This window comes from Haliotis rufescens, unplaced genomic scaffold (assembly GCF_023055435.1).
Source record: "Haliotis rufescens isolate VD_foot unplaced genomic scaffold, xgHalRufe1.0.p SCAF_23, whole genome shotgun sequence".
In the NCBI taxonomy this organism is placed as follows: domain Eukaryota; kingdom Metazoa; phylum Mollusca; class Gastropoda; order Lepetellida; family Haliotidae; genus Haliotis; species Haliotis rufescens.
The window spans coordinates 10,059,651-10,071,117 of NW_025963924.1; the positions used below are offsets into that span (position 1 = coordinate 10,059,651).

Genomic DNA, 11,467 nt, shown 5'->3' on the forward strand with positions numbered 1-11,467 from the left:
TGAAACTACACGAACCGTGGCTGCCGAGAAGACCGTGACTATAGACTAACTATCCTGACGGGCAAAAGAAAGTATACATTCATGTTTGATGGTGGCTGATGTTTTCTTTTTAAATAAACAAAATCTAAATATTAACATTATTTAAGTTCTGGTTGTTTATTATAGAGGGGTGGGTGGGGTTAATGTCATGAAGTTAATGTCAAAATCTTACATAAAATGAGGTGATGAGGTCTAAATACGAACACCCCCCACCCCACCCCCACCCTTACCAACCCTGCACTGGGTTTTTACTTGTTTTGTTGTTGTGGGACTTAAAGGGGTTTTTTTATAAGAGTTTGGTAAATATGGTAACATGCTTAGACTTCATGTAAATATGGATCAAATATATGTTACTTTTAATTTATTTATTTTTTCCTGTTCTATTATCTTGGGTTGTTTTGTTTGTTTCCTTTTCTTTTAGTTTTCTCACCAACTTCTGGTGATATGATGTTTATGTTTTATAGGTTGCGGTCTGTAACTCACACGGTGTGATTTTATCACCCTCAGTGGTCTGGTTAGCCTTTAATAAACACCATCAGTACCGTCTTTCACCTTCTCTGTTGAGCGACCTGAATGTGTCTCCTGCTATATAGTGTTGTTCACCACTTGTATCTTTCTGGGTTTTCAGAACATGGCATCACCCTACATGGGTACATACATTCATACTATAAGGGGAAACAAATTAGGGATGATTTCAACATCTTCCTGTCTAAATATAATCCATAAATGGTCATTAGATAACATTTACGTAGAAAATCAAGCCTCACAAAGACAAAGAACAAGTTTTAGATGACATTCCTATTACAGCTTTAAAGGACACCAAGCACTTGGACATTAATATTAACCATCATTTAACTGTTGCACCACATATTACATATATGTCAATGACTTGTTGAAACTCGTTTCAAATGCAAAGCCATGCTCCAAACTGGCTCCATCGTTTATGGTGGAGCTCCTAAAAGTAACTTGATCCTTGATAATATCCACTACCAAGGCGTCACACTTTGCCTTGGTGCCTTCCAAACATCTCCTGTAGATAGTCGATCAAATACGCCGACTAAAACTTTACAACTAATCACATCCTTATTTTCAAATCAATCTAATCAAGCGTATGACTGTGTTTTATCCACTTTGTGAGGATCTCTATCATGGAATATCACTTATTCAACCTCTTCGGATAAGACTCAAACCTGCCATTTCCGCTGTTTTAACAGTTATAAAATACACTAATAATCATATACACGTAAAAGGTCTATTTTCCTACTCATGTCTTGGGGCTATTAGAAATCCACTTTACTTGAAGTGCTATTGGCCTCTATGACATCGTCTTTTGTTGGCTGCACTGCATGCAGTCTCATTAAAATCAGATCTTAGTTCTCGCTATCGTTAAACAAAGATCTTTGTTTAGCGGCAGCGAGAACTTAGGTCTGATTTTAATGAAATTGTCTGCACTGCCTCTTTGGAATCATTGGTAACACAATGGCTGATACTGCAGCAAAGAAGCATTCTTCTTCCTGCATGACTGATTCCCCAGCTGGATTCATGCCATCAGTTTGGTTGCCAGTGCTAGAAGAGAATGCCAACCAATATTCAAAAGATCAAAGAACAAGCAAGCATGTCCATAAAACATTAGTTGATTTTAAACTCCTTAATAGATGGACTCACGTGCCTCTGATAGTTAATAATAACTATCAATCGTGATAGAAACGTCCGCACAGTCCAGCAGTATATGCTTGCCACTGAACTTTTCGCCACAAGGGACACAGAATAGAGAACCTTCACCCTTCAATACACATTCGTGTGTGAAACGTGCTTGATGAATGCGACATCGTCTGAGAATGACTTCATCTTGTCTAGAATGACAACCCAAGTAGGTATAACCTAATTTGGGTAAAACTTTATGAAGTTTATTTGTACGTACTTAGATGTTACAATGTTTCTGCACCAAACTTCGAACATATTCCTTAATGCATTGTTTAAAATCACTATAGGGAATTGAAAGATGGCAGACTGTTTTACCAAAAGCAGCTTTTGATAGTTCTAATATATGTTCTCTGTCTGCAGCATCGGCAAATGAGGTTTTATTTTGACCCACAAAGGTGTAATCAGCACTGGTTTGATTTGAAACAGTTCTTCATAGGGAGGTTTAAAAACGCAATCATACGCTGGAAGGAATTCTTTTTTTAAATAAAAAATTATGATTATATTCAAAATCAGCTTCCCAGTTTGTTTTTCTTGAAACCTACGTTGTAGGAGGCGAAAGAAAGAATATACGCTGGTCAAGTAACAAAATTGTTACAGTTTATAAGGAAACATTTTCAAGAGAATAACAAAAGGTAAGAAGCGATATTAACTCATTAAATGGCCATCTGTCATTATTTTACCTTGTCCTTGTTGAATTAACGTAAAAAGGATGTCAACAGTTTGTTCACAGCCCAGACGCTTACGATAAAAGGAGACAATTTGTTGGGAGGTATATAGCTCGAGTCACATAGTTCCGTCAGTGTTATGTTCACTGCAGTGAAATATCAAGTGTTATGTTCACTACAATAAAAATATCACTTTTCCCATCTTCAGAAAACTCAGAATTCCACACTGAATTATATAACAAATGGGAGTATGCGCGTTAGAAGTAAACTATTGTTATCTTGAAGACGAATACCATGAGTTGCGCGAGTCCCAATATATTCGAGACAGTGCTGGTTGAACGTTATTGTACACCGCTTGTTCCCGTACACCTCGCAGGTGACACATGTAACGAACTTATCATGAGAAGTTTGTAAGTTACCAGGACACATTTTGGGTGCCATCATTGTGTGTGGCAATCAGAAATATTTTATGACCGCCATCGTAATATGGTAACAGGGTCAATTGTGACGTCAGAATTGTTCACAAGAGGCCGAGTGGACACTCACATAGCTGGCAGCTTTAACCAGTAATGATAACTCTCTTTTACGATTTCTCCGAAACCATCCCTTACAGTAACCTGAAATTAAGCAAGGGCAGTTCTATCACAAAATGAATTACCATTTGATAATATGTTATAATACAATATATGAGTAAATATTAAAAGTGTTGAACGAAAACAATAATTTTATTGTTTGTTTGTTATTTCACGCCGCACTCAGTATACCAGCAATATAGCTGCGGCATGTAAATAATCAGACAATCCAGTGATTGATATTATGAGCAACGATCAACGCCGTACGCCTCGGGTACGTTGACGCTTTAACAACCATGTCAGCGAGTCTGGCGATACGATCCCTTAAGTCGTCTCTTAAATTACGACCAGCATAAGTTGCTGGGGACCATTTCTATCCCGGGATCGCCACGGGGCCAAAAGTTAATAAATCAAACAACCAACCAACCAACCAAAGGACCAATCAATCAATCAATCAATGTATGTTTCTGTTCCAGGGTACTGCGACCATGTCCAGAGGGATGACGACTTCCTGCTGCTGATTCACGTCCCCGAGTCCTACGACTTCACTATGGCGAGTAAGTGGAGGGGACGCCCGGGAGGGGATGCCCGGGAGGGAATGGGTGATGTAGGGACAAGATGGATGCTAAACGTATAAGAGGAGACGTGCATGAGAGAGAGAGAGAGAGAGAGAGAGAGAGAGAGAGAGAGAGTTTGTTGTTTAACGCAACTCACGACCACCTCGTATAATCACTTTCAGGTGCAATGAGGCCAAAAATAACGAGGTCACTGCTTTGTAAATTTTATGTGAATAATTGATTTTGCTGATACATACATCTTTGTTGAAAGCTTGTTATATCTTGATTATCTCTCGTGCACTCGTGAACGTTTGCTTACACTTCAGCCATATATAGCGTGGTGGTGGCTTCCTTTTCGCTTGGTGACCGTGACATGTTCCCTGTTACTTCTGGTGACCTTGCTATGTACTCTGATACTTCTGGTGACCTTGCTATGTACTCTGATACTTCTGGTGACCTTGCTATGTACTCTGATACTTCTGGTGACCTTGCTATGTACTCTGATACTTCTGGTGACCTTGCTATGCACTCTAATACTTATGACCTTGCTATGTACTCTGATACTATTGTGACCTTGACATGTACTCTGATACTATAGTGACCTTGACATGTATCTGATACTATTGTGACCTTGACATGTACTCTTGTACTATTGGTGACATTGACGTACTCTGATACTTTTGGTGACCTTGCTATGAACTCTGATACTTTGAGTGACCTTGCTATATACTCTAATACTGTTATGACCTCTACGTACATGTACTCTGATACTGCTAGTGACCTTGACATGTATTCTGATACTATTGTGATCTTGACATGGACTCTGATACTATTGGTGACCTTGCTATGTACTCTGATACTGTTACTGACCTTGACAGGTATTCTGATACTACTGTGACCTTGACATGAACTCTGCTACTTTCTGGTGACCTTGACGTGAACTCCTATATAACTATGACCTTGACATGTACTTTAAGACTATTGCTCTCCTGGACAATGTACTCTGAAACTACGGTATGATCTTGACATGTACTCTGATACTATTACGGACCTTGAAACATACAATTGATGACCTCGGTGGCCTTGCTACGTACTCTGACACCAACAGTGACCTTGACATGTACTCTGACACCATCAGTGACCTTGACGCGTACTCTTACACAATCGGTGACCTTGACACCTACTCTGACACAAACAGTGACCATGACATGTACTCTGACACCATCAGTGACCTTGACACGTACTCTGACACCATCAGTGACTTGACATGTACTCTGACACCAACGGTGACCTTGACACGTACGCTGACACCATCAGTGACTTTACATGTACTCTGACACCATCAGTGACCTTGACACGTACTCTGACACCATCAGTGACCTTGACGCGTACACTGACACCATCAGTGACTTGACACGTACTCTGACACCAACAGTGACCTTGACACCTACTCTGACCCCATCAGTGACCTTGACACGTACTCTAATACCATTGCTGGCGACGTGTCAGTATCTATGCTGCTGCATGAGGCCTGCTACAAGGGACTTCAGCATGTGCTGGTGGTATTGACGGCTTGCAGTCTATGCACGGGTTGCTGGTCATCTGTTGCATGGGAGCTTGCCATTGAGAAGTCTGATGTCTTTCACGACTTCAGGTCCCGCTGTAGTGGAGACGCTGCTGCGCGAGCTGGAGGAGAGGGTGGATAACCTGGAGAAGAAGTACAAGGAACGACTCATGTCACGTCGGGTGAGTTGCATACAGTCGGGCCCATTCGGCTGACGACATACTACCCCCGTCAACATTCGTGACCAGCTCGTGTTATTCCGGGACAAGCCGAATAACGACTCATGCCCCTCTCGTGGCCATTGTTGCGACCGGGTTCCGTCTAAGCGCAAACGGGCATAGTTTAAATAATTGTCAACTCGTTGCGTAATGATTCATGTATATTACTCCCATATATCATATATATTCCAGATGTTATTTAAAACACATCGGGACTTACGGTATTTATACAGCATGATTGAACACATTTAACTGTATCTAGGGTAAGAGATGCAAGACATGTGTAAAATCAAATATTATTCCTGGCGGATTCTTTGCCCCAAGTATTTGAAGTCATACGCGCATTCTGATTGGTTAGTCGTATTTTCGCACATAACATTCATTGATAGGTGGACGAGTCTTCTTGCTGGTTACGGAAAGGGGGGAGTGGTGACGAATGCTTCCGGCAGCAGAATTCGACACCACTCGCCCCTTCCGGATTGTCCCGGAATGACATACGATATACTGCATAGCAGTGTTCTCACAACTACACATATCTTGTAAAATTATATTTCACAACATGTGAAGCGAATTTCTGGCGACCCCGACATGTTGTTCCCAATCTCATTAAATCAGATCTTTTACTCCGATGAACCCTAAGTGCACTTTCACCAGCCAATCAAAAGGAAGGAGCCATGGGTTCTTGAGCCAATCAGATGCCAGTTTTCGAAAACGACAAGGCTTCAGTTCTTCACCAAATTTCAATCCTAGCGCACCCTTATATAGGTGTAGACACCATGGCGCTAAGATATGACAGAGATGATAAAATATCCACAACAACGTTAACAGGCTTTATTATGTTGCATTCGGAACTTCACGATTAATTCACGACTAAACCATCTGATTTTAATGAGATCGCGTTATTGCTAAATAAGGAGTAAAACCGTGTCCCATCATCATAGTCGTTATTATTTAAAAGAACTTAACAGGTCTCTTCCTAAGGTTAGGACTTTCAAATAATGTGGATGGATTTTCAAAACGTTACTGCTTTTCAAAACTGCTTTTGCTTTTGGAATCAAATGTTATTTTTCGAGCATTGGCGAGAAAAGATAATTTCTTGTAACCATCCCCGCCTCCTCCCCACAACCCCCATCCCTAACCCCCTTCCACATCCGGTACTCTTCCAAAGGTGATTTTAATGAGGGTTTGTTTCCTGAGGTAGGGAAACCGGATGCTTGAGATGCTGATTGCCGGTTGAATTCAATCCACAGTTGCATTATGTTGATTAATTATCGTGCACTCGTGAGATGTCTTGACATTTTACTATAGGATGTAATGCCACCAGAATGAGAAACTGTGTAAGGAGACCTTAAATATTTCACATTTCCAAATCGACATGTTTGCAAAAGGTTAAGAAGTGGGCGATGAGCTGTTTAAAGTTATTATTATGTTCCGTATGCAACACAAGCATGAATGTCGTGAAAAGAGCAACAGTTTCAAAATATAATAAAAATTGATTACCGTTTATTTTCTTACGCAGAAATTCAAAATCGTTCCAACATGGCGACATGGCATATGCAAGGAAGGAAAAATAAGTCTTGACAGCCTAAGGATAAAAAACCGGATGTTTGCCGGACAATACTCAAAGATTTTTTACAAAACATCGTTCCAGCGGCATATTTAAAGTGACTCGCAGGATGGTGGGAGACACTTTTTTATCAACCTCATTGCATAAATTGTAAAAAGTTAAAATAGAGGACGATATTATCTAGTGCATTAAATGATTTACCATTATCGCCTATGCCTGTATGTTCCGATTGCTGAACATGTGATTATCTCCGAGCGGATGAAGAATGGTGCGACAGAATACACATCGTACGACATGCGATTTATTAACCTAAACAATATTTTGTCTCTGGAAACAGTATACGGAATATGAGTTATGACAACAGATTTTAGTGCTCTTCTGTTATTTTGTGGAGGTGAGGAGTGTCTCGGACATGGCATTAGAATCCATTGCCTAGCAACGAAACCTCCAACGAGACTTCGCACCTATAGATATCCACAATCCAACGAACGCCTACACAGATTGTTTCCAAATAATGTAGCTAATCTCCTCCAAGAATAATGACATTTCTCTGAAACGCAATTGATCGGCGGTTTGACGTGGTTTGGGGATCTTGAAAAAATGGAATGAGTCCACTGAAACACGATTGCTCGACGGACATGACCGTGGCTCGGTTGGCGCTTATTTGGCTGCGGACGCGTTATTGGAACTTGTAACACGTTTTACAGGATTTGACTTCTAATTTGACTTTTATTCGTTTTTCGAGCTTTATTAATCTTATCGTTGGCTTAAGGCAGTAGACTAGGGGTTGCGGATGCTAGATTCTCTTAATAAGTTGCGATTCTCTATTTACTGGGTAATTAAACAGGTGTTGTCCATTGTCAGATGTCCAAAAATGATTTATTCCTAAAAAAAAGTGCAGACGTTTTCAAATTTATATGTCAAAAACATATTTAATTATAACATGTTCATAAATATGCGTATTCCTCTATTCCTGGGGCTCCGGCTATAAGATCGGACACAGGTGCACAGGAAATGAATCTTGGCAATCTTGTCGGTAAATACACACACTATTGCAATAAATTTCATCTGGTAGCAAAAACTTCAACAAAAATTATAGCGTGTTACATCTATCTAAAAAGGGCTATTTCAAATCACATAACAGGAAATAATCAGGTTTCGGGGCAAGGGTGGACCGAAGTCAAAGGCGTCGCACATCGCTGTGCAGAGTTGCGTCCCTAAGGCATGTCAGAATCACTTGTTCGCGTCTGAATTTGGTCTAACGACGCTAAAGTATTATATGGCTTGTCAGCTCCACGTGAATAGAAAGCACAAAGTGTAATCAGTGATTACCAGTTGGTGAAGACAACTGGGGGGGGGGGGGGGGGGGGGGGGTGTTCTGGGATTCGAACCCACCCCCAGTGGATCCTCGCACATGTAAGGGACGCAACTCTTCACAGCGATTGCGGCAACTGAGACCATGGGTCAGGAAGGTCCAAATGTTAAACAATAAAACAACAAAAATTAATCACATATCAAACAGTCAACACATTCGTCAACACAATTCACTGGCATTCGTAACGATTAGTCTACTTCCCCCAAGAATTAGCAACACGTGTTTTTGCTGAATTAAATCACGAAAGGCACGTGTTGTCCCAGAGGCCCACTGTAATGTCCTCGGCTGTCATTGCAAAGCTGACCTTGTGAACATCCCGCCATAATATGCATTATTCAGAAGCTCGCAAATATGTCTGTGTATTCATTCCGAGTTAAGAGAGAGCTGACGTGTGTGATCTGATTGTAATACCCGCCGACGTCCGATTCCCCAAATCGACTTGGTTCATGTTTATATGCATTGGCAAGGGTAGATATCGTCAAACTATACCGGGCTGTGACAGTGTGTGTCGTGATGCAAGTGCTCTTATGCTATTTTCCAATGGATTTATTCAGTAGCTTTTGTTCTAATTTTAGTAGCATTAACGAGTGACGAGATATAATATTCTTCCTGATCATTATTGATAACATTTTTATTCATATTTGAGATAAATGAGATTCGTTTCATTTGTACGAGATATAATATTCCTGCTGCTCATTATTGATAAGATTTTATTCATAATTTGAGAGAAATGAGATTCGTTTTATTTGTTGCTGGATGCAATATCAAAATAAATAAACTAATATATGGTCAATATACTTCATATTTTGAATTCCTAGTGCCTTAACCACTAATATTCAATAACAAAAGAAATTGCGGAATCCAATTCACGGAAACTACCGAGTCATGTATCATTCGCCGTCACTCGTCTCTTTCCGTAACCAGCATGCAGACTCGTCCCCTGACTAATCGAAGTCATGTGCGATTCCCTCCTGGGTTTTTTATTGTTTTTTTTATGCATACGTTTCATCTAGAAATAAACCCAACTGATAGTTCTTACTATTATTACCAAAAGTCCCAAATGGTTGCCGGTAGCAACTGGGCTTTTAGAAAAATATCCACGCAAAATTACGCAATCATGTCGCAAGTAGGTTTTCAAGTTTTTTCCGCCAAGTGCACTTACGCTAAGAAGGACCAAATCAATAGAAGGAACCCAATAAAAAGCAAAGGAGAAGTCAAAAATGCTAATTAACATATTTTCAGATTTCCGGAAAGTTCCGCACGGGAGCGGGAAAGCCCGGAGAAGTGATCGTAAACATCGCTAAAGAAGAAAAGGCAGCAATGATCATCACAGGTACTCGAGGACTTGGGAAATTCCGGAGGACGATCCTCGGCAGCGTCAGTGACTACATCGTTCATCATTCCAACGTCCCCGTGCTGGTGTGTCGACAGAAGGGGGAGACCCCACAGTAGGGGGCGTGTGTGAAGACGACATGCTTGTGTTTGTGTATACAGTAGCGTGCATGATGGTCAGTGTCACTACATCACGGGTTTGTATCGACTAGGTTCCTCCATCACCCGCGAATACACACGGCCCTCCCTGAACATCCGGGTTAGAATAATCTTCCGCAAGCCATGCTTGCCGTTAAAGGCTATGTTTGTTGTAAGAGGCGACTGACTAACAGGATCGGGTGACTAGGCTCGCTCACTTGGTTGATGCATGTCATCGTATTGCAGTAGCGGAGATCAATGCTCATGATGTCAATCCCTGGATTGTCCTGGACTGGTCCAGACAACTATTTACAGAACGCCGTCATATAGCTTGAATTTGCTGAGTGCGGCGTTTAATAACAACAACAAACAAACAAACAAACAAACGAATACACGCCGTCGCAATTTGAATGAATCCACGGCCTTGTTCCAACAAGCCCAAAACCAGTGTGAGCTCAGACCATTTGTCTCTCAGATTACATCTGCAATATTCCTCGTGCACCATTGACCACACATTTGCCTCTACTCTACACATTGCTTCAACGGTAGGGTTTGAACAAACAGCATGTATGGAGAAGGGCACATTGACTTTACAGGGCCACATTTCCTTACTTAACATAACATTACTGAAGCCTTTTAGGGCCACTTGTTTTTTCTGTTTTTTCTTCAAGATACTAAGTTGAAATTTTAAGATACATACGTTGAAATTTCAAGTTAAACTCATAAAATTTCAACTTATTATCTTGAAATTTCAACTTAGCAACGTGAAATTTCAAGATCATTATCTTAATATTTCAACAAAGCATCTTGAAATTTCAAATGAATATAAATCTCAACTTAGCATCTTGAAATTTCAACATAGTATCTTGAAATTTGAAGATAATAAGTTGAAATTACAAGTTATAATCTCAATCTTTCAACTTATCTTGAAATTTCAACTTAGTATTTTGAAATTTAAAAAACAAACAAATGGCCCTAAAAGGCTTGTGTATATAACATAGACACGCGGCACAGTTATACCGTATTACGGCGGTGTGTGTGCTCGGGTGATGGAGGGACGTCATGCATACTAACCTGTGTAGTATTGACTGTGGAATAGTCGGTGTTCAACATATATATCACAGTGACGTCATGTTTAACGTGTTGTGATGTCATGAGGATGTTATACGATGGCATGAGGATGTCTGATACAGTGGGGCTCTGTATCGATACAATATGTTGAGCGTGTCAATTCCAACCTGACACACAGGAGTTACGTCCCCTGACAAACGATCGTCTGAATTCTTTCTATTTTCTAGTGTGCTATTTCAATGTAAATAGTTTTGTGTTTTGATTTAATTTCTAGACCAGTTTGTCAAAATGTATGCTGTACAAACGTGATATTATAGGTTACACTGGTGTAGCCCAGTCGTCTACGGCGCCGCTACTTACAGGGCAGAGTTGCGTCCCTTTGGCAAGCCAGAAACCTATGATTTGCCCTGATTATGTTTCTACAACTTTCTAGGAGTATCAGCACCATGCCCGTGCTCGTGCTCGTGGGTTTCACCAAAGCGATTAAAGAACCTACATCAGTCCGAGCAGTCTCTCCCACACCAATCTGACGACATGCCGAGATATAACTGAAATACTGTTCAAAGCGGCGTTAAACCAAACATACACACACTTATTAGGTTACAGTAAGAGAATATGTATAGAAGTCGGTAATTTCCGGGAGCTCTCGTAGATCATCGGGGGAA

At 40.6% G+C, this 11,467-nt stretch overlaps 1 protein-coding gene across 2 annotated transcripts in view; it reads left to right on the top strand.

Annotated features, from left to right (window-relative positions):
* LOC124133048 (universal stress protein in QAH/OAS sulfhydrylase 3'region-like) overlaps nucleotides 1-10,481 on the top strand; it is a 54,609-nt gene extending 44,128 nt beyond the window's left edge. The window contains exons 2-4 of one of the 2 annotated variants that reach the window (XM_046497256.2): nucleotides 3,457-3,537; nucleotides 5,204-5,283; nucleotides 9,504-10,481. In XM_046497256.2, coding sequence (XP_046353212.1) covers nucleotides 3,457-3,537; nucleotides 5,204-5,283; nucleotides 9,504-9,713 — 371 coding nt within the window. In that variant the 3' untranslated portion in view covers nucleotides 9,714-10,481. Of the gene's footprint in view, nucleotides 1-3,456; nucleotides 3,538-5,191; nucleotides 5,284-9,503 lie in introns of both variants that reach the window. The other variant, XM_046497255.2, reaches the window with a different exon arrangement.
* The last annotated feature ends 986 nt before the right edge of the window (nucleotides 10,482-11,467 follow it).